Genomic DNA, 24,062 nt, shown 5'->3' with positions numbered 1-24,062 from the left:
AATGGCATTTGCAAATGTCTATAAATAGTACAACTGAAAATCATTTTGGAAAACTTTACATCTTATATTCAATTGTCTACATCTTTCATTGGTAGTATGTTTTTACCCCTCTCTAAGAACTCCTCTGTAATCAACTGCATTCCAATCTGGAAACCCTTTCATCTATAATTCATGGCCATGAACACATTCCTCTGTTCCTGACCCTCTATATGCTTGATAAGTTCTTAACACACTGCATATAGAGAGTTAATTGGACAACATTATATCAAAAACCTAAAATCCTTAATATATACTTATGCAAATTAGTTTAACTGTTTAATGGGGAAAGAATTAAAATAAGTATTAAATTCCTCAACACAAATAATGTAACACGTTTAAATTATCACAATTTAATATCTGTAGTCTGCAATCATTGATGTATTTTGAGGGGTCTCATAGAAATTTTGTAGCTCACTGCAGAAGTGTAAAAATGGAGAGCTTGTACTATTAATAGTGATCTAAAGTTCCATTTTTTGGTGTTTGTGAAACTATCTTCTCTGTATGTGTGAACTATTAGGCAGAATCTAAATGATATTCCTTACCAATAATGTAAGAAGCATCTTTCAGAACCATATTTTTAAAAATTACACAATGAGGTAAGGAGAACATTTTACTAAAGAAAATAGTAAAAAGATAAAAGAGAAAATTGTAAATATTTAAAACTAAAAAAGATAACTAGCACTATTTAGAATTTTTTTTTTATAAAGCAGCACTTAAAGTAAGACTTTTATTTTTTCAAATTAGAAAAATTTTAAATTGTTCTTCCTGATACAAACTCATGTATTTTTGTTTTCTCTTGGTCAGATGCTTTCTCCCTAGCACTACCACCAAATTCTATTTTCTTGAAAATTTAGAGTGTTCTTGCTTCTTTGAGGCAACAAATGTTTCCGTAGAAACCATTATGATGTCTCAAACACATTATGACTTATGATTATGAACAGATTATGACCTTTAAATAAAAAGGTCAAGTCACAGGAAATCTCTACAAATATATTTCACAATAATATCAGAGCATGAGACAGAAAGGACAGAAAATAAAAAATTCATACATATATATTACACTGTATTTTAAGTGGACTTTAAGATTAAATGAGCACAAGTAATTGATTATAAGAACAAGGACTGTAACTCTCTTTGAATACTGAAGCACTTAAAACACTGCCTTGCAAATAAATACCTTGTTGAGTGAATGAACAAATGATAAAGAATCCATTTGTTACCTTCAGAGAGTAATCCCCTCAGTCAGTATTTTTCACGTTGCTATTTATCACTCATTTAGGGGTTGTGAAATCAACATAGTAGGTTTTTAAAAAATGAAATAGAAAATATCAGAGTACACATCCTATAAGTTATTTTGTAATTATTTATATATTTTTTACATATTATTTAAAGATATACATTTATTTCTATAATTATCCAACTTGTAAAATGTATTACAGTTGTCCTTCAGTATCCATGGAGGATTGGTTCCAAGACCTGTATCAGATACCCAAATCCACAGATACTCATACTCATGTCCTTGATATAAAATGGTATAGTATTTGCATATAACCTATACCCATCCTCTCCTATACTTTAAATCCTAGATTACTTCTAATACCTAATACAATATAAACACTGTGCAAATAATTGTTATTCTGTATTGTTTAGGGGATCACGACAAGAAAAAAGTCAGTACATGTTCAGTACAGATGCAATTTTTTTTCCAAATATTTTAAATCTGTGGTTGGTTGAATACATGAATACAGAACCAATGGATATGGAGGGCCATCTGTATTTACTGAGTTAAAGTAAAAAAAAAGTTTGAAAAATACTCTCTAAGGTACCCTGAGAGCCAAAAAGTTTATTAATTCTCTCAAGAATTGTGAATTGCTTGGAAATAGATTAGGTGCTAAGGGAATGGATCTTTAGACATGATTATCACACAAGAAATTTTCTCTTTTCCTCATCTTTCCTGTACTCTTCGTTCTAGTGACTTATTTCTATTTGTTAGATATACGTGGCATCTTTCCTTTCTTTTGAAATGAAGTTGCAATTAAATAACAATAATTCATGTTTACAAGAAATTGAGGAGGTTTACTCTGACAGGTCACTCCATTTATCAACATGCCAGGCCACTCTACTAATATCCAGATAGCTCAGAAGGTACTGAACCACATTCATTACACTCATGAAGATATATTTAAGGAAGTTGCTAATGAAAACTCTGTGAAATGAAAATTAAATTTCTTCATAAGGAATGATTACCAAATAGTTACCTGGCTCATAAGATCAAAACCATTATAAATATCACAGAGTTCTTTAAGGACAAGAAAAAAAAAAGATAATCTATTTTTAAAACAAAGGTTTAAAAAAAAAGTATAGCTATCAAAGCAAAAATAAAATTTTAGTAACTCTGTAGTTAATTGTCAATAAAGGGCAGAAAAATTTGTCTGAATAAAAAGAGAAGCAAGATGTTGCATCTATTCAAAATATCTCCTCCTTTGCATTCCTTTATAATCACTTACTATATAAAATATTTGTTCTTATTTTACATCATTTCCTTAGTCATACTTCCTTTTTTGAAAATATACTCACAGATGTTTAGGTGAGCAGTGTAAGCAGAGAAAAAACAGTAAACAACCTATCTAAATGAAAATATAATCCCAGCTCTCTGTTTTTTACTTATAAATTAGAACTAGTGAGTTAAAGCTAAAAGCTCTTGAGGACCTAATGAATAGGAATAGACACAGAAAATACAAATTTACCACTAAATAAGTGGCATCAACCATTTTTGCAATATGCCAGCAAAAAGTGAGGTTCCCAATTTTATGCCAATGGGAACACAGGAAGAGGTATTTAGTTTTGCTAAAAAATCAATTTCTAAAAGAGGAATGATTTTACCTAAGCTAATAAAGATGTCTCTGTGTGCGTGTGTATGTCTGTATTTGAACTCAATTCAAAGCATTAGAAGTTAAAATGTAGAAAATTAAATCATAAGTATTCAAATTACAAGATTTTATAAAATGATAAAATGCAACTTTCTGTCTTATAGGCGTACAATAATGTTTTAAATATTTCTGTCAAAGTGTACTTGCTTACTAGTAGCAATTGAAAAATAATATACAATCTTCTAGTATTGGAACAGTAGGATTTTGCCCTAGTATAGCTATTCATTGCTATTTCTCCCATAATGTTGATATGCTATCTACTAGAAAATTCTAGCAAATAAATTGAATGGGGGGAAACATGAGTGCACATATTAATTTATTCCTTTTAAATCTATTTCTAAGACTTTTCAGAGGAGAGGGTATCGTCAGGCCCCTTTCCTTATGAGGTGCTGAGCCATCAGGGGCTAACTTTGTAAAGTAATAAAGTATTTTCTGAAAAGGAAGAGCTTGCAGCAGGTTTATATATAATACCTTAGCATTTCCATGTTTGTCTCTGACAAACTAAAAACAAACAAACAAAAAAAACACCTCATCCATCTACTTGTTATTGTTTTCCATCTTTGGTTTTATTCTGTTTAGCAGAACTGGGTATTTTCCCTAGTTCTTCTAATTTTGACCCTTAGTAATTCAAACCTTGATTTAGCAAAATTGACTCTTACTTTTATGTCCTTGACTTTATTCCTGCGACTAAATATTCTGTCCCTAGATTCAGTTTTATGCTTCTGGTACCTTGACCTTGATTACGGATGTTGAACTTGATCCTGATTCTCATCATTTGGATGGCCACTCCATTCACCTCAATGTATGTTAATGCAAGCAAAAAGGCTTGCCAACATAACCACTATATGAATTAAAATGACTACTTTATTACCCAAGATGATTTAAAGAGAAAAATATAACAAATATCAAGGGTTTATCAAAGAAGGATGAATTCTGGAAAATATGAGGTGGGCGGATCACAAGGTCAGGAGTTCGAAACCAGCCTGGCCAACATGGTGAAACCCCATCTCTACTTAAAAAATACAAAAATTAGCCAGGCATGGCGGCGTGCACCTATAATCCCAGCTACTTGGGAGGCTGAGGCAGGAGAATTGCTTCAACCCAGGAAGCGGAGGTTGCAGTGAGCTGAGATTACACCACTGCACTCAGCCTAGGTGACAGATCGAGACTCCATCTCAAAAAAAAAAAGAAAAAAAATCCAGTAAAAATACAAAGGAACGAAGGAAAATATTTTGAGAATTAGTTTATGTATTCAAATAATTTTAATAAATTTCTTCAATAAAGGAATGGATATGCCACTTTCATTCAATTCTGATGAAACTGGAAACACAGTTATCCAAAGAAGTCAAGAAGACAGAAGACCAAGTACTTCATAATGTATCAAATGACTGCTCTAATGACTGAACTTGGTAATAGAAGAGAGGGATCATGGAGGAGAGAACCTAGGAATCATCTGACTAGGAAAAAATTTAAAAATCAATGTCTTCTTCCCACTCAACTCCATGGACTCTATGAAGACATATGACATCTGGCATTTAAAATAGCAATCAACATCTAAACAATTCCTGGATCTCTCTCTTTTTATATTGTTTTGGTTGCCAAATTTGGTTCAATTTTGAGGAAAAGAGAAATGTTCTTTAAGAAAATGACAATTGATGAATACTGCCGAGTTTACTTGTGAAGCAAAGCCTTCAAATACATAGATTTTCGATAGCAGTCTCTTCTGTCCATAGAGATACCTGAATTGTTGGTGATATATAATGAGAATGAAATCTAATATCTGATTCCTTAGTAGGGAAAAGGGGGAAATGCTTCCAAGAAAAAAACCCAAACAAAAGCAAAAAGCAATGCAGCTCTTGAAAACCAATTGGAAGGCTGCAGAGAGCTAAGCTTCCTATGTTCACTCTGGTATTATTTTCACCCTGTTCTTTTTTCCTCCACAGAGGGAATGTGTGTGTGCACACGTGTGTGCGTGTGTGAGTGTGTGTATGTAAGACAGACAGAGAGAGAGAGAGAGAGAGAGAGATCTTCCTACTCAGAAAACGTTCTATCTATTCTCCCCCAGCACATAATAACAGAGCCAGCTACTTTACTCTCAGAGAGAACAGAGAAAAGTACACAGATCAGAATAAAATATTTTCAGTTTGATAATACCTAACATAAGATTAATTTAAGTGACTAACAATTCATTATAAAATTTAGCTGACAAGATTTTTAGTTTTTTTTTTTTTTAACTGGACCCTCTAATAGTAGACGTCCAACGGACTATCCATTGCACCACAGAGCCGACTTGGACCTTCTACTATTAGAAAGTAATCACAACAGAAACTTGAAATTAATAATAACAATTGTTAACATTTTAGCAACTTCACATTAAAAGTCATAGTAATTACTAACTTTGATTGAGAGCTTACTATGTGCCAAGCACTGTTCTCCATACTTCACACAAACTTTAATTTGTTCCTTACATTTTTCCTTTTAGATAGGTACTATTATTATCTCCATTTTACAGATAAGAAAATGGAGAAAGATATTAATAACTTTCCTAGCAGCATATTGACGATAAGAAGTAAAACAGAAATTCAAACCTAGGCAATTTTATAGACTGAAACTCATAGTAATGTGTACAGTCCAGATGAAACCTTACCAAGAAATGATGGATACAGGGCAAGAGCACAATATCTGCCAGAGTGAAGTAAAGCCCTTCTGCAAACACATGCTCCAGAGGTGGAAGGTCGGAGGCTTTTGCTTTTCTGATATGAGAAGGCTCTCTGTTGGTAGTAGCTGGTTCTTCCTGTACTGTGAGCTTTGAGAATGCCACTTTCAGTTCCAAACTCTCGGATGAAGAATCCAACCCTTCAGATGTTTCCTGTGTGTGGACCTTGCTCTTTGCCTTTCCCTTAGTAAGGGGAGGCCCAACTCCATCAGCCTTCTGTTGCTTGAGCTTCTGCCTGCGGAGTTTATCATCATTATGCACTCTAACAGGCTCACTAAGCTTTTTCTCTAGCTGTAGTATTTCTACAGGTATAGTTGGGGGCTGGTCAGAAGATTCTCTGAGAAAATTCTCAATAGCCAAAGGGATGGTGAGTTCACATAGCCTGGTCCACTGACTAACCTACAAAACAAAAACAAAACAAGAAATGAAAGGATTTTTTAATTTCAATATAACTTTAGAAAAAATAACTGTCTTATTGGGAAATAAGTTTTGAGCTCAATCATCCCTGGGCTAGGCTTTTATGTTGTATCAGGAGACACATCACAGTGTTTCAGAAGTAAAAACATTAAGCAAAGGAAGTTTAGCATTCCTGTATTCCCCTTACTCAATAAATCATTACTTCCCAAAGCCTTTACAATATACCTCCCCTGTCCTACCCTCCTCCTAGCCCCCACAATAAGCAGGGCTTCCAAAGCATTGCTATTTGAGCTCCTATTTATATGTAAACATTCCATTTAAAAATCAACATAACTAAAATAAAGAAAAAAGGGTTATTTTCTAAAAATGTCTCCAAACTTCATAAATTAAGACTTAAATTCTTATTTTTCAATACTGCACTGAAATATTGACACACGTAAAGGGTATATTAGCCCATTTGCATTACTGTAAAGGAATAGGTGAGGCTGAGTAATTTATAAAGGAAAGAGGTTTATTTGGCTCATGGTTCTGCAGGCTATATAAGAAGCATCTGCTTCTGATCAGGACCTCAGGAAGCTTTTAGTCATGGTAGAAGGCAAAGGGAGTGCAGGCATGTCACATGGGGAGAAAGGGTGCAAGAGAGAGCAAGGAAGAGGTACCAGGCACTTTTCAACAGCTAGATCTCTCATGAACTAATAGAGCAAGAACTCACTCATTACCCCAGTGAGAGCACCAAGCCATTTACGAGGCATCTGCCCCCACGACCCAAACACCTCCTACCAGGTCCCACCTCCAAAAACATTGGGGATCACATTTCAATATGAAATTTGGAAGGGATAAATATTCAAACTATATCAAAGGGCTACTTTATTTCATTGGTTACTGGGGTTTTTTTAAAATAAATAAACGTTTATTCCTAATAGGAAGTTAAAATATTAAATGGTCAGGTAATTATGTTATCACTGTGTAGCTTCAAATAACAGAAAAAAGACATTATACTTACTTCAGCACAGGCTTTCAAGCAAGTCTTTTTAAAGCCCAGAAGTTCCAAAAGTTCCTTCTTTAAGGGGTCTGCTTCATAGGATTTCTGGATTATGTGTCTCAATACAACAGCAAGTCCTGCTCTACAAAAATTGTCTGATCGTTCTACTACTGCAGGCAAACAGCAATTTTGGACTATTGGTGGGAGCTCCTGCCTTGAAATAATCTGTATTTCAACATCCTGGATCAGGTCATCTCTTAGTAGTGAACTATCTCTACTCACTTCTTTGGTGACAACTAAGCAAATTTTAAAGATTTTACAGTCACAGTAAGATAACAGAAATAAAGTTACAGATGTATGAAGAGGAAAGATACATCCTTTTGTTTGGTGAGAAAAGTCCAGGTACAGGTATTCTTCTTCTGTAAGACTTTTCTTTATGGCTTTCATTTTCTTCTTTCATTGGGTCACCTAAAGTATAAATTGAAGTGATTATGGTCTTAGAATATAATCATTTAGAAGCTAAAATAAAAGAGGAATGTTTCAAAAGCCTGTTCTAGAAATCAGTAAAAATTTGCAGTAGCTAATAATGCTATAAGGTTTGTTTCTGAAGACTGACTAAATGACTTCCAAAAGAAAAAATTTCCACCCTGTGCAATTAACTAGCATTAGAGGAAATATTACACCCAGCTCCTTTAAAATGAGCAAACCCCAGTGCTTTGCAATAGAGCCCTCCCAATCAAGTACTTTGGGGTCTCACTATATGTGAGAACAGGAGATAAATAGAAGGGGAAATAAATTAACCAAAAATACTGAGAGCTGTCTGGGGATAATATCCTTGAGAAGTTTTGACAGTGCTGGTCCTTCCATACTGCTTCTTTTTTATGACCCTACAAAATAATAGAGAGGGGATATTCGTTCTTTCAGGAGAAGTGGATTCTCCTCAAGTAAGTGATAGCTGCTGAGTGCTGAATCATAATATAAAAATATTTAAATTTCCCCATAACATGGATACTGATAGCTATCTTAAAGTTAACATGTCCAAAATCCAGTTCCTTATTCTCTCCCATCCCTCAAACCTGCTCCTTATGTGTCTTCCCATCTCAGGTTACACCATTCTTTTCCTTCACACCCCCATAACCAAACCCTCCAAGGTCTTCCCATCCTCCTTAGAGAAAAGCCAAAGTTTCTGCAACAGCCTACAAAAATCTCCTTGATCTAATCCTCCTTTATGTCTCAGAGTTTGTCTCATTAACTTTCTTCATTGCTCACTGCTCCAGCCAAAGTAGATTGTTATTCCTCTAAAACAGCCATCTCCAACATTCTTGGCACCACGGACCAGTTTCATGAAAGACAATTTTTCCATGGGAGGTTGGTGGGGGGATGGGGATGGTTTCCGGATGAAACTGTTTCACCTCAGATCATCAGGCATTAGATTCTCATAAGAAGCGTGCAACCTAGATCCCTCCTGCGTGCAGTTAAGAGGGTGGGAGCTCCTATGAGAATCTGATGTCGCTGCTGATCTGACAGGAGGCGCCATTCAGGCAGTAATGCTGGCTCACCTGCCACTCACCTCCCACTTTGAGGTGGGGTTCCTAACAGGCCACAGATGGATACTAGTCCTGGGCCCAGGGGTTGGGGACCCTTGCTAAAACACTAGGTACATTCTCACATCAGGGCCTTTGCATTTGGTGTTTCCAGTACCTAGAACAGTTCCTCGCTTCCTTCAGGTATTTATTTATTCAATGGCAACTTCTTACTAAGATCCTCCCTGACTACTCAATTTAAATCACAAACCCCAATCCCCACGCTCCCTGAAAAAAACCTTTCTGTTTCCATCTATGTTTTTTCTTCCTAGCGCTTATTGCTATGGTGATATACTATATGTTATTATTTGTCTCCTCTAACTAGAATGTTCCATGAGTAAAAATTTTTTGTTCACTGCTTTATAGGTGTATTATATATATAAGCAAGCAGTATTTGACAAATGAAAGCAGAGATAAATATACATACTGGTTAAAGGTGCAAACACACACAGTCTTGAGGTCAGATTCTTCATGGCTATTTTCGAGTCATATTCCTTAAGGTTTTTATCAATTGTCCTGTCTTTTTATGTTTATACATTTCCCGGGTCAAAAATTCCTAATGTTCTAATACATAAATTACAATTCCAAAACTGACACTAGATGGCACTCTTTAAAAGTATTCACCATGGAAATACGTACCAGAAACATGACATATTAGAAGGAAGATTACTTTAAAAGCTGTTAAAAAGTACACTTGCGCCTCTTGTCTTTTAATTGTATTCAAAATGTTAGTGTACACTTAATTTTAGAAAACCTTCGTCATACTAAATTTTAATATTTTAAATTCCTTTTTTAAAAAAATCTGAAACAAGACCTAAACACTTTAAGCTTCTTAGTTCTTCATTTTTTAAAACTAAAGAACTTGTAATCCATTATAAAAAATAGTTAGTAAAGTATTACCTTAGAAAGTTTCTTAATAATACAAATAATCACTACTGCTTTATTTTATATTTCTTCTATTAAAATATAACAGATATATACCATGATTTGTTACTTCTTAAAAGATTATCTGGGGGAAAATTATTTTATATACTGTAAAAGCAACAACTTTTTAACTTACAGATGCCATTTTCTCCCTGAGCTTATTTTTTTTAAATTTTTGTCACTGAGAGATAATTTTAAAACAAAAAGGTATTTATTAAAGATCAAAGTTCACAGAGTTTTTTTATAAAGCTGAATAGAGCTCTGGAAATATTTTCATTATTAATATAACACCTTTATGCTATAAGTCCTTAAAAACAGTCAAACAAAGTGAGATCTGTAACAACACTAGGGCAAAAAGGACCAACCACATTTTCCAGGAATTAACAGTCTTTTTGAGGAGTTTGCTCTGGACTCACTCTCCTGACAGTAGGAGAGTAAAAAGAAGACTCACCCCTAAGTGTTTCAAGAAAGCAGTTTTGAAAGAAAACATGACTGATTTCATCATTTGCCGAACAGTCTAAAAAATAGTAATTATGAGGCTCATCCTAACACTTTTTAAAAAACTGGAAACAAAGCCATGCTATTTAATAGCTTTTAAGATATGTAGAAATATTCTTTTTAAAAGTATGCCTATATTTGCCACGTTGTAAGGCACATAAGAATATGAAAATAGGATTTTAGACATATTCTATAAACTCTTCTCACTGTTAGCACTTAATAAAATGCTAAATGTCAGCAAAACAGAATAGCAATAACCTGCCCATGGTGATATCTAAAAATTAATGAGATGCCTGAGAGAAAATGCAACAAAGTACTGTTGATTCTTAACGTATTTTTTTTAATATAGATGTTGGTTTTTCCCCTGGGAGATTAAAAATGTTACTTAATGATCTTAGAATAAAAAAAAAATTACTCTCCTTGAATAATGTCTCCCTATTATGTACTAATGTAATTTTTAAAATAAATACTAAATATTTGTAAACCTGTACAAATGTGATGTTTTTGGCTTGCACTGTGCCTTTTTAGAGAGTAGAACAAGTATTTGCTCCAAGTATGCAAATATCACAGGCCAAAAAAAAAAAAATCCTTCCTCTTTTTTCTTTTCTAGCTTCAGAATGCCTTAGTTCACTAGTTTTCTGTCACGAGCTTTAAGAAGGTAGGTACTATAGAATCAACTTCTGTCTCCAGGGCTTCTGCGGCACAGCTCTTGTTACTCCATATTACATTCCTGCCAAGCACAGAAATAGAGTAATTTACTCTTTCTCAGCTTTGACAGGTGCCACTCTGCAGAGAGGGAGTGAGAAAGTAGCAGACAAAACCACAAACTTCAGGATATTAAATAGACTGTGCATCTCTTTCCTGGACGTGCCAATTTGCTTGGGAATCTTGCCGAATGAATAAATAGGTAAAAAGAAAAGATTATGTCTTTGATTTCATTACTCAGGAATGTTCTAATATATTTTTAAATGGTGGAATTAGTCACAGGTTTAATATTTAGGCATTCAGATCTGTTTTTTTTTTTCCACTTTCATTCTAATGAATATATCTTAGCCTTGATAAAACACAGAGAATGAGAGATAAACAGTAAACATATTAAAAACAAGCATACTTCTCCACAGTCCAGAAAAAATAAAGCTTGAAAATTTTGTGATCAAAATTCAAGTCAAGATCTATGGCATTATGTATAACATTATATATTAGATAAATTATATATTATATAATGAAGACCAAAAAGTGCATAACTGCTGCAAATGATTAACCTGTGTTTTGTTTTTTGTTTTTTCAAATAAGTTATCTTTGTGACTACAATTTGATAGGAGCTCAACAAATGTTAGGTAAATAAAGTTTTAAATATTACATACATTTTATTGTCCACCTACTATGTGCTAAGCACACAGAACATGTGCATTACTTCTAATGCTCACAATCCTTAAAAGTATTTTATTTCCATTCTAGAGATGAGAATTGTACATCAGTCCAAAAGTATTAATTAAATTCATAAAAGATCTTAGAGACATTTAAGAATAGGTATTGTTCTAATATAACAGTACTATTTATAAATAAAATTTCATAAATTGAAGCAATTTTACCAAAGTGAAAATTGTGAGATATTATGTTATTCTAAGCAAGTATGCTGGTTTCAGTAATCCTTGATATAAACTTCCATTCCAAAGGCTGGGTTATTTGACAAGTTTCTGCACTGGATTAAATTCTTTTGCAATTCTTTCCTGATTCCTTTCATTGGCTACTCTGCAGATGTCTCAGTGACCCACAGCTCAGTGTTTTGCTCTCTGCTCAATCCACCCTCCATCCTTCGAATACTGGCTTTCAAACTTTTGAGGATGCCACACAATTAGGTATATATTTTATAATGTAACACACAATACACTGAATAAAATGGAAACAAAAATGTCATGAAGCAATACTTATCCTACAATATGGGATAAATCTGATACTTTTTACTCTGTGCTTGTTTTTTTAAATGCCGGTTGTTACTCATTACATTGATTTCCTGACTCATTAATGGGGCACAACTCACAATATGACAGCACTGTTCTGGGTGATCTCCAGTGCCATAGCTTTAAATATGATCTGACTCTTACATGTATATCCCAGCCGTATCTTCTCCCCTAACTCCAGACTCCTATATTCTACTTGACATCTCCATGTGGATGTTTTTCTAAACCTGCTCCCCTTCCCTTCGTGTTCTACTTCCTGGTAAATTGGCAACACCAATCACCCAGATGCTTAGGCCAAAAACTCAAAAGTCCCAGTCAACTTCTTTTTTTCTCTCTCTCATACCCTGCCATCTCTACCTTTGAAGTGTATGCTAAATCCAACTCCTCAGCACCTCTACCACTACCACCTTAATCTAAGTCATCGCCAGTGCTTACAAGGACTACTGCAAAAGCCTATTAACTATTTTCCTCCACTTTCCATAAAACAGTCCATTCTCCAACAACAGGGTGATCCTTAAAAACATAAATCAGATGTCTCGTGCTCAAAACCATCCAATGGCTCTTCAGCACACTCAGAATAAAATCCAAATTTCCTATTATGGCCTATAGGCCTACTGTGACCCTAGCTATCCCTTTCTGACCTCATCTCTTATCCTTCTTCACTCCCTTCCAGCCATAGCTGTCCTTGCTGTTTTTGGAAGGTGCCACTTGAGAATATTTGTACTTGCTATTGCTTTGCCTAGAATGCTTTTCTCCAAGAGATTCACAGGGCTTGCTCCCTCATTTCATTGATTTTTCTGCATAAATATTAACTCAGAACAGCCTCTCCTGACTGCCTGAATTGAAAAAGCACACCCTAGCCTCTTACCTAGCTTCCCTTTTTCTTCATAGCTCTTATCACCTAACACTATACCTCCAGTGCTTAATGAACTGAAACTTTAGTTCAAGGAATGAATGTACATACATGAATGTCAGAAATCACTGTCTGAGAGTATTATTAATAACTTTAGTCTTGGTACAATATGTATCTCATTCTTCATGACACCATTCTTTCTTTTCCAAATTAATAAGTCTATTTTAAGGACCAACTAAGTATAAACTAAAATGAAGAAATAAGATCACCTTTGTGAGGTGAATTGGGAAAAGTATAAATGGAATCTAACCAAACTCATAAATAAAGCAAGCACAGAAGTTTTTATGTATACTTATATCCAGGGCAAAGGAACTAAGAATCTTAACTAGATTCCATACATGTGCCTAGCAAGAATATTTATAAAACAAGAATTATAAAGTAATAGATTAGACCCGAGACTGTTGAGCCAGACCACCTGGGTGCAAATATACTGGTTCTGATTCCTAGTAGCTATAAAGAACTTTTCTGCATATCTGTTTCCTCACTTATATAATAAAATGGAGACAATAATAACTGTACCTACCATGTAGTGTGCCATACAGAACAAAGCTTGTCACATATTTAGTCCTTAAATAAATACTAGCTACTATTACTTCTTTATAATTTATAACCAAATTCCTTACCAATTGGCACTATTAAAATATGCAAACCTTGATGGGCAAAACTCAAATTATGGTTTATATTTTCAAGCTTCTTTCCATGAAAGGTAAAGGATTTATATTGATTGAAAAGTTTTTCCCAACCAAATACTGAAAAAAACATATTTGTTACTGAGGCTGAAAGCCAGGGAATCATGAAATGGTAAAATATAAATGTGAAACCCTTAATCCATGTGCATATCAACCTATTGTACAAAATAAGAAGTTCAACACAGTTTACAAGTATGAAAAATCACAAACACTTACTTTTCTTAAAGATTAAAATTTAAACCTGCCTAAATTCTCTCCTACATCATATGTTCAACATTTTGAATTTTATAACTTAGCTTGTGTTTTATGCTTTTCATAAAACAACAGTATTTGGTTGAAAATTGTACCCTATTTTATTACAATAATATAGATTTAACCAAAACAAAACAAAACAAAAAAACTTGCCCCTCAACAGATAGATAGCAGCCAATTACCTTAAATATTTAGGGTCAAAAACGATAAGAAAAAAACTGAGATTTTTTTCAAGCTCATTAAATATGTAATATGGGATGCAGTTAAGTCCTAGAGAACAAAAGCCAGTGATTAAAATTAGCTGTTTTCTTATCTGGTAAAGAAGTAGGAAAAGTTTTTAAGTGAAAAGCTTACCGTAACCTTAGCCACAAACGAAGTGTGTAATCTTCTCTCTGGAGAATCAGGGAATCATCTGTTGCCATGGAGTCATAATGCCTTCAGCTAAACCCGACCTCATAATTAACAGTGATCGACAGCGCAAATGGCTAACATGTTACCAACTATGAAATAAAATTACTGAATTTTCACAGCAAACAATACCTGTGCTTGTTTTAATCTAAATGGTTTAAATATCTGCATTCCAAGTATTCCAATATTCTGCATAACAGAATTCCATAAGCTACATTAAATACCTTAGAATTTAAAAAAAAAAACCCACATACTAGGGAACTGTGTATACTACAGATGTATTAGCTGGCTCCAGAATTTGTTAATTTTGAGGCCTGCTAAATTGTTGCTATTAGAAAGGCTAATTGGATACTCAGTATTTATTCTTTGTTAGAAAAGCTAATTGGATACTCAGTATTTATTTTTATTTAAAAATCACAGATGATGATACAAAAGCTACAAGTAAAACAAGTTTAAAAAAACAAAAACAGGCCGGGCGCGGTGGCTCACGCTTGTAATCCCACCACTTTGGGAAGCCGAGGCGGGCGGATCATTTGAGGTCAGGAGTTTGAGACCAGCCTGGCCAACATGGTGAAACCCCTCCTCGACTGAAAAAAAAAAAAAAAAAGGAGCCGAGTGTGATTGTGGGCGCCTGTAATCCCAACTACTCGGGAGGCTGAGGCAGGAGAATTGCTTGAGCCCGGGAGGCGGATGTTGCCATTGCAATCCATCCCCAGGCGACTGAGCAGGACTCTGGCTCAAAAAAAAAAAAAAAAAAATTGATGGGCCCACTACTACGGAAGCTCAAGTTTGAGCTGTGTTTAAATTAAAGCAAAAACACGTAGAAGTGCAAAATATATAAAATAAAAATAAATGATGATTCTCAAATCTCATTGACCTTTTCAGTCTTATTTTTGAAGTGAGACCTCACAAAACGATACTTTCAGGTGTAATACAAACACAATTTTTAGTAATGAGTATGCTTAAAGCAATCCTCTCAGTGGTGTATGCTCCCCATCAGGCAGTTAAAAAAAAGAAAAAAAAACACCCGCATAGCTTAATGTTTATTAAATATGACAGCGAATCACTTAGTTGTGTTATAACAGTTTATTATCATGGATTTAAATGACCATGTTTACATGTTTAAAATTATCACATCACTAGTTCTTGCTAGCTTTTGCATTTTCTCCTGTAAACATTGTTTTTACAGATAAGCTTAGATAAAATAGAAACACACCACCTTCTTTATCAATAATGTAGCACACAATATATTACTAAAGCTGGTATTTTCTTGATATTCAAGAATTTATGACAAGGAATGGGATCCTGGCATTAAGAATAAAGGGGAAAAAAACAAGTCATCTCATCCCAAAACCAGGTAGAAAGTTGGGATGGGAAGCACGTGTATTAGCAAACGTTTTTGAAACCAAAGCAACTTTCATGCAAATTAAACTTTCTATAGAAGTTAAAAACCCAAGAGATACTGCTGTGATGACAAAATATAAGCAAATGGCCCCAAATGAAGCAAGTCCTTTGGAGTAAATGTTAAGTAGTATTCACATAGAACTGCTTTCTGCAATCAGGAAGGGCTGGAATGGAAAACTCAATGCCAAAGAGAGAAGAGAAGTTAGTGTGACCAAGAGGTCTTGAAGTAACACTTAACAGCAAATATCAAACCACCCCAACCAACGCCTCCAACTGGAAGCTGCCCCATTTCTCCATCAGCAGAGGAAGACATGAGGGACTGGCTAGGGGGAAACTGGGAAACGCGTACTACCGAGGAGCCCAGAACCCTCAACCCGCACCTTCAGCAGGAGTGGCCAAAAAGGAGTTTGAGGCGGCCCCAGGGCGGGAGAAAAATCAGGACGATGATACCACGCCCTTGTCCTTCCCACCCTTCCCCCGCATCCTCAGCCCTGCAGACCCCCGAAGAAAAGAGCAGTTCTTAGAGGGTCGCGGAGGCTGAGAAGCCGGCGGCCCGAGCGCCCTCTTTACCTGGTCGCAGAGGCGCGGCCAGGCAGGGAGGGTGCGTGAGCGTGTCGGCGACCTGGGCCGCCTGCGCCTTCCCGCCCAGCCCGAGCTGGAATTCCAAGGCTGCCTCTGGGAGCGGCTGCCCGCAGACCACTCGCCTCCACAGAGGCCAGGAGAAAAACGACAGCCAGTTTATGTGGAAAATACTCGCGCCGGCCGTCATTCATAATCCGGCGGACCGGAAAAAGGGAAGTAACGTCACTTCCTACTGTCGCACTGCCAAACATTTCCCCCGCCCCTACTGTGGGAACCTTTGTTTTCCTGCTTTCGGAGCCGGCCAGTGCGGGAACCGTTTCCGAAGGGACCACCGGGAACAGACGGATCGGCAGGGCGGGGCGGAACGGTGAGTTATGCTGAGCGACTCTGCTCCTGGCCGCCTCCTGGAGGCTCGAGACCCCCCCCCCCGCCAGGAGCGAGGTGGGAGAGTAGCTACGTAGGGTATTAGTTTCCTCGCTCCTCAAGGGGAATCATCATAATTTACGGGCGGTTGCGTGCCCTAGACTGACTGCTCTCCCCTTTCAGTGAGGACTGTGCTTCCTCCGAGGGAGTTGCGGGCCGGGGCATGCGGACCGAGCATATTTCTAGATCTAGGGACAAGGGACTTGGAATCCTGCCTCGGACTTTGTCGGAGGGTTTTAGTGACTTCTCTACGTAGCTCCCTCATTGTCTCTCATCTTTTGGCTCCCTGTCAAGGACCATCCCCCATTCTAGGACTTCGATGTGTGATGCTTTGATCAAAGGATTGACATTCCTTTTCTAAGTGTTTGCTGTCAACTTTCAGCCACTTGATTGGTTTGGAATCGGAGCCTTTTCTCCTGCGATTCCAGGTGTCCCTAAGGTATCAGTGTTATCCAGAACCAAGAACTCAGTGGAGGAATGAAAAAGGCAGCATCTTTAAAAGAATGTTTATTGGAAGGGGTTGCAAGAGCTTGCGAAGTCATGAAGTGCAAAGTTTTTTAGAGCCATTATGAAATGGCAACGGTAATACTGCACTCTATGTGAACAGATTCGGTTTCCTTCATCTGGGGCACATGCATATGATCAACTTTGGACTTCTTTTGAGATTGCCAGGTAGGGTGAAAAATGGATCTAGGAGAAAGCACATACTTATATTTATATATGAATGCCCAATTTAGATTGGAGAGATCACAGAAGCCTTATAAGGTGACATTTACGCAAAAAACCTAGTTCATTCATTCGATAAATATTTTTGAGCCCTTATTAAGTTTCAAGCACTAGGGAAATAACAGTGAACAAAACAAGTTCCTGCTGTCATCAAGTTTACAGACCAGTAGGATTAATGAATTTAAGCAAGACAGGCGAAAGATTATGAGAATTTTACAGATAGGAACATTGTACTACAAGTCCCCAGTCGTGAAAGAGGTGATTGCTTTGCTTTTGCTTTTTTGATGTTTGGAATTTTTTTTGTGGGGGCAGGGGTGAGTTACTTTTGTGATTTTTGCTGAAGGGACCTTGGAAATGGCTACAATTGTGTAGAAGGAGAGATAAGACCACTATACTTTGATCACTTAATTCCAGTAATTCTATAGCCATTATTTTGTTGTACTTTGCAAAGTGACAAAGAGATAGACAAAAAGATAAATATAGACTCTGCCCTTAAAGTACTCAGAGTTTTGTAGGGGACATAACACTTGTGCCAAAAAAAAAAAATGCTTCAAGGGAGAAAGTTGCAATACCATGAAAAAGCACTATGAGATATCCTTGAATGGAGAGACTATTAATAGGGTTTGGAATGGAGAGGGGCACAGCAGCTGTCAGTCAAATCTTCATGAGAAGTATTTGAATAGGGTCTTGATAGGATGTAGATATATAAAAATAGGTAAAGAGCTTCCTGGACAAAAAAAATAAGAGTGGCAGGGTCAGCTAGCTATAAGGCAGATCTGGGGATGATGAATGATAATTTTTGTGCCAGTTACTGAATCTTCTCAAATGCTAGGCCAAGAAATTTGGTCTTTATTTCGAAGGTGGTAGAAAGCCCTAACTTCTCAGCAAGAATTTTTTTTTTTTTTTAATGAAAAAGAAGAAAACTGGGTTTCAGGAAAATTCATATGGCAACAATGTTGAAGTCAAGGAAAATAACGAGGTTATTGCCATAGTTCAAGTAAGCTAATAAAACCTGAATTTCAGTAGTAGCAGTGGAAGTGAAAAGTAGGACAAGTGTGAAAAATATTGCAGTCAGAATCCACAGGAATTCTGATTATTTGAATATAAGGAGTAGGGAAAGACTCAGTGAAGGAAAGACTTTGGTCTCAAACCTGACTAAAAGAAAGTTGTGTCATTTATTGAAAGTAAGAGCAGGACAAGGAACTTTTCGGGAAGATAATCAGAATCTCAATTTTAGTTGTAACTGAATTTGAGATGCCATTAAGGAATCAGATAGACACATACACTAAGCATTTGGAAACATGGGATTCAAATTTAAGAGATTTGGCTCGCACTTGTAATCCCAGCACTTTGGGAAGCCGCAACAGGAGGATTGTTTGAGACCAGATAAGAGCAACATAGCAAGACCCTGGCTCTACTTAAAAAACAACAAAATTACCTGGGCATGGGTACGGTGGTGCATGCCTGTAGTCCTAGCTGCTTGGGAGGCTGAGGCAGGAGGATCACTTGAGCCCAGGAGTTCGAGGCTGCAGTGAGCCATGATCTCAGTGCACTCCAACCTGGGTGACAGAGCAAGACCATGTCTCAAAAAAAAAAAAAAAAAGAGATTGAAGTTGGGGTAAAACATATTAAATCATCTACCCAGAGATGATAGTTGAAAACCTGATGTGTATAAGATTACCAAGAAGAAACTGCTAGCAGAACTAAGAAGATAGCCAAGGACAAATACTTGGACAATACCAAAAGCAACAAAGAAGATAAGCCAAAGAAAGAGTAGTCAGAGATAGAAGAGGAAAAACAGAAAAGTTGAGTATAACAGAACTCAAGGGAAGAGAAAGTTTTATGAAGTTGGAAGTAGATAACAAGTATTTACTTGGCCAACATTTACAGTTATTTGCTGTTTTCCAGGAACTCTGCCAGACAGGGGTTACAACAGTAGGCAAGACCAATCCACTGCCTGCCTTCATGGAACTTACATTCTAATGAGAAAGAAAGACTATTTACATAATTAACAGTGTGATTAATATTACAAATAAGTACAGAATGTTTTTGGGCTATGTAACAGTGAAACTTCTAGTTTTGTTGAGGGAATGTGCAGGAAAAACTGAAACTTGAGAGGTGACTTAAGATGGAGGTGGGGGTGGCACACTTTCTACTAAAGTGCTAAGGTAAGAAAGAGTATATTGGAGGACTTGAAATAAGTCAGATAGCTATAACAGAGAGAGTGAGAATGGCCTGAGATACTAGGTAACATTTAATGAGTGTCAACTATGTGCCAGGTACTGTTGTAACTGCTTTATATGTATTATTAATCATGTAGAGCAATGGTCCCCAACCTTTTTGGCACCAGGGACCAGTTTCATTGAAGACATGGTTTCAGGATGATTCAAGTGCATTACATTTATTGTGCACTTTATTTCTCTTATTACTACATGGTAATATATAATAAAATAATTGGACAACTCACCATAATGTAGAATCAGTGGGAACCTTGAGCTTGCTTTCCTGCAGCTAGACGGTTTCATCTGGGGATGATGGGGTATACTGTGACAGATCATCAGGCATTAGATTCTCATAAGGAGCACACAACGTAGATCACACACATGCACAGTTCACATAGGATTCGCATTCCTATGAGAATCTAATTCCACCAGTGATGTGACAGGAGGCAGAGCTCAGGTAGTAATGCAAGTGATGGGAGTGGCTGTAAATACAAATGAAGCTTCCCTCGCTTGCCTACTGCTCACCTCCTGCTGCATGGCCTGAAGGTTAGGGACCCCTGATGTAGAGAATTGGAGACCTTGTTAAGAATCTTATTCTTGAACCTTTGGATTGTGAGAAGTGATAAAAGGATTTTAAGCAAGTGAGTGATATGAAAAGGTTTAAAGGGATGACAAGAGTGATTGTGGGAGACTGATTAAGCTTTTGCAGTGGGCCGGATAATAGATGATGCTAGGTTGGTCTAGGGTGGTAGTAGTAAGGATTGAAAAGGGTGGATAGATTTGAGGTATGTTTAAGAGGTTTGGTTATTGAATTGGGGGTGGGAATTAAGGAAGTGGGAAGAGTTAAAGCTGCTTATGGGTTACTGGCTTGGGCAATAGGGTAAATATCATTTGAAAAAGGGATTACTAGAGGAAGAACTGGTTAGGAGAAAAGGGAATAGTGTATGAGTGGCTCTGTTGGAGACACGTTGCATAGGAGGCGCCAATGATATATCCATGTCAAGCTGGCAGTTGGATCTTGGGAGAGACACATGGACTGCAGAGATGTATTAGTAATCACTGGCAAAAGACTATATAGATCAAATTGTCTAGGGCAATAATTCCCAAACTTTAGAGTAGATAGAATTGCCTGGAAGGCTTAACACAGATTTCTAGACCCTACTCCCAGAGTTTTTTCTTCAGTAGGCCTAGGAATGGAGACCAAGAGTTTGTATTTCTAAGTTCTGACGTGATACCTATGCTGCTGACTCAGAGAACACATTTTTGGAAGAAGATGTAGAACAAGTCAAGGAGAGACCCAGAACCTAGCACTGAGGAACTCATTTTTAATTGGATAGGAGGAACCTACAAAGATGACTGACAAAGAAGTAGGAGGGACAATCCTATGCATTAGGTTTACCTGACTGAGGCCGCGAATGACTCATGAGAGCATTTTCATGGAATAGTGGGACAAAGGCCGAATTGCAAGAATTGCTGTGTAAATAGAAGGAATGAAGAAAAAGAGTACAAAAGCATATGATTTCTGAGAAAGTTTTGCTATAAAAGAGAAAAGATAGAAGATGTTTGAATATATTTAATGTCGATGAAAAGATGCCAGTAGAAAGGCTGAAAAAAAAAAAGAAGATATGGGAAATAATCGATAGGCCAAGGTTCAAGAGGGGACAAGAAGAGATAGGATCCAGATCCAGGTGACACTACATAGACAGCCACCTTCTCCTTTTTTATCAGATGGGAAAGAGGAAAGGATGAGTGCAGGTAAGTTTGTAGATGTGCTGGAAGGAAGTCGACTTAATTCCTCTCTGACAGCCTCTCTTTGTGAAGTAGGTGAGGCCATCTACTGAAACACAGAAGCAATTTTAAAAGAAAATGGAGGAAGTATAACTGATCTTTGCAGAAAGTGGGGAAGTGAGTTGACCAGAGAAGGATGAGAGAATTGCCAAGTTGTACTGAACGCCAAGCTGAGAATGGTGATTCTGAAGATAGAATGTATATATATTCCTCTCAGTTGCACTTAGAGTTTGGGTGCAGGCAGAGAGAGAATGGCTAGCAGGGTGGATGTCTATAAAGTAGGGAAACTACAGGGCTTTCGGGTGCCTAGAGTACTGAAAGAGGTATTTAAAGGGTGGACCACAGAATGTGAGCTGGATAGGAAGTAAACGGCATACTGCAATAAATCAAGGATAATAAGAGATACAGAAAAAAGATCATTGTTTAGTAATGGCGATTTTTGTGCTATATGCATTTGACACAGCTAATTCCCAGCATCACCTAAGAATTCACTCCTATCAATACTACTACTACCACTTCCCTAGGTCAGCGAAAGCTTTAAAGTGGTAAATATTAATTTTCTCACATTCTCCTTTTTGAAAGCAACATCTACGTTTTAAATGAAACCTACATTTAATATATTAAATTTCTTTCATATATACATTTTTCTTTCATACACACACACAGGACTTTGTTTTCTAGAACTCTAATCCATAGTAAGAATGATATGGCTCTTTTACAGTCTGTTTTGGCCATGGGTTTAGGAATGAATATACAGGAAAGGAATTGTATGAAAGTAACATGATTTGGTGTAACTCCAGGAAAATATTTTTGTATGTATAGATCAACACAGTTACACCAAGTTGCTGACCTCTTTATGACTGCTGTAGAAAGTAAACTTCTTTCACTATATGGATATTTGCCAGTAAGGAAGGAAAAGTAACAGAGATTAGAGAAGGCAACAGAAAAGGGGGAGTAAAGGTAAGATAGAAAACTAAAATATAAAATATAAACCACATAACCATAAGTGTTTTATTTTAGGCTCAACTACTGTTTTCTGTTTGGTGAGGAAACAAAAGTCAGGGCAAGAGGGTGCCAATAAGGAGAAAGCAGAAGGGACAAGAAATTGGAGGCTTCTGTAACAAAGAACAAGTAGAATGGGAATAGAGAAATGAATAAATACAGAAGAAAGATTGACTTGGCACTTTGAAGAGGTCCCTGGATTAAGGCAGTGGAAGAGATAGAGTAATGGAAGACTGTAGTCAGAAAGGAGAATTGATTGTAATAAAAGAGGAGAATAGTTGTGGCAAGTTTCAGATTTCACTGGCTGAAGATAAAGCTCCTTGAGGTTAAAGATAAATTATATAACACACTATTATCACTCTGTATATGAATAGATTTTTTAAAAATAAATAGAAATAGAAATAAAGTGGCCGGGCGCGGTGGCTCACGCCTGTAATCCCAGCACTTTGGGAGGCCGAGGCAGGTGGATCACAAGGTCAGGAGATCGAGACCATCCTGGCTAACATGGTGAAACCCCGTCTCTACTAAAAAATACAAAAAATTAGCTGGCCGTGGTGGCGGGCACCTGTAGTCCCAGCTACTCGGGAGGCTGAGGCAGGAGAATGGCGTGAACCCGTGAGGCGGAGCTTGCCATGAGCTGAGATCGCGCCACTGCACTCCAGCCTGGGTGACAGAGCAAGACTCTGTCTCAAAAAAAAAAAAAAAAAAAAAAAAAAAAAAAAAAAAGAAATAGAAATAAATTAAGAAGTTAATATTTTTTTTCTCTGTATTCCACCATGGGGACCACTGGGCCAAAGGGCCATGTTAGTAATTTAGGGGAGGGGTACAAAGCCTGTTAAGTTTTATAATGGCAAGATTGCATAAAAAGAACTGACTCCAAGGTTCCAACTGGAATGTTGGTGTTGATGACTTCCGCAGTCTTGTAATCTAGGTGCTGACTCTTGTCACCTAATCTGTAATGTAAACCTCTTACCTGTGATTGTAGAAATACATAGCAATAAATACTTGGCTTTCATTTTTCAGCATAGAAATTTCAAGAAATGGTTTTTCTAATATATTACAAGGATTCTTTTAGGTGTCAACCCTTTGGTCAGTACCCAATAAAATAAATTGTTTTATAACAATCTGGATAAGTAAACTGCTATTTCCTTTACCTATATGAAATAAAATCAGTAGAAAGATTAGTAAACTGTCACAGGAGTGGAGTTTAAAGAAAAAAGAGATTAGGCTGTTACCCTTGTATATGCTGGAGGAATGGCAGGTTTACCCTTTTAATGTTGGAAATTTTATTAAGGAGCTATTTTTTCCTCAGAACATACATGGTGACCAGCCACATGAGTAAATTTTGAAATAATTTTTCTGTACCTATCATTATGTAGAGGTGATGTATATCATAATATAATTTTAAGAAGTGACAGAGGCTGCTTTTCAATTTTGTTAAATTCTTACAAATACAACAGTTTGAGATAAGGTTACTTTTTCATTATAGTACTGGCCTTTGGATTCCTTTCCATGGGTGATTCAGATGATATTTTAGTACAGTACAGAATTCGACAGTAATTTTGTAGTTGTCAGGTAGATAACCAATACCTTCCTGGGAACT

At 36.7% G+C, this 24,062-nt stretch overlaps 2 protein-coding genes across 18 annotated transcripts in view; one reads left to right on the top strand and one right to left on the bottom strand.

Moving 5' to 3' along the window:
- The window catches only part of GSTCD (glutathione S-transferase C-terminal domain containing), a 130,986-nt gene extending 114,247 nt beyond the window's left edge, over nucleotides 1-16,739 (bottom strand). For 4 of the 13 annotated variants that reach the window (XR_010156132.1, XR_010156134.1, XR_001716576.2 and 1 more), the window contains exons 1-3: nucleotides 16,287-16,423; nucleotides 7,106-7,552; nucleotides 5,617-6,084 (exon numbers count right to left, since the gene is read on the bottom strand). Coding sequence is in view for 9 of the 13 variants with exons in the window: in XM_016950979.3 (XP_016806468.1) it covers nucleotides 5,617-6,084; nucleotides 7,106-7,531 (894 nt within the window). In the remaining 4 variants the exon portion in view is untranslated. 13 annotated transcript variants of the gene reach the window in all.
- The window catches only part of INTS12 (integrator complex subunit 12), a 24,301-nt gene continuing 16,812 nt past the window's right edge, over nucleotides 16,574-24,062 (top strand). Inside the window, exons 1-3 of one of the 5 annotated variants that reach the window (XM_054683244.1) lie at nucleotides 16,605-16,665; nucleotides 17,150-17,393; nucleotides 22,280-22,417. The gene's annotated coding sequence lies outside the window, so the exon portion shown is untranslated. Of the gene's footprint in view, nucleotides 16,666-17,103; nucleotides 17,394-20,854; nucleotides 21,425-22,279; nucleotides 22,418-24,062 lie in introns of those variants that run through there. The other 4 variants (XM_016951956.4, XM_016951959.4, XM_016951957.4 and 1 more) reach the window with 4 other exon arrangements.

The sequence above is a fragment of the Pan troglodytes genome, chromosome 3 (genome assembly GCF_028858775.2).
Source record: "Pan troglodytes isolate AG18354 chromosome 3, NHGRI_mPanTro3-v2.0_pri, whole genome shotgun sequence".
Lineage (NCBI taxonomy): Eukaryota > Metazoa > Chordata > Mammalia > Primates > Hominidae > Pan > Pan troglodytes.
The sequence above is the reverse complement of the archived record's forward strand: the minus strand, read 5'-3'. Positions and strand labels throughout refer to the sequence as shown.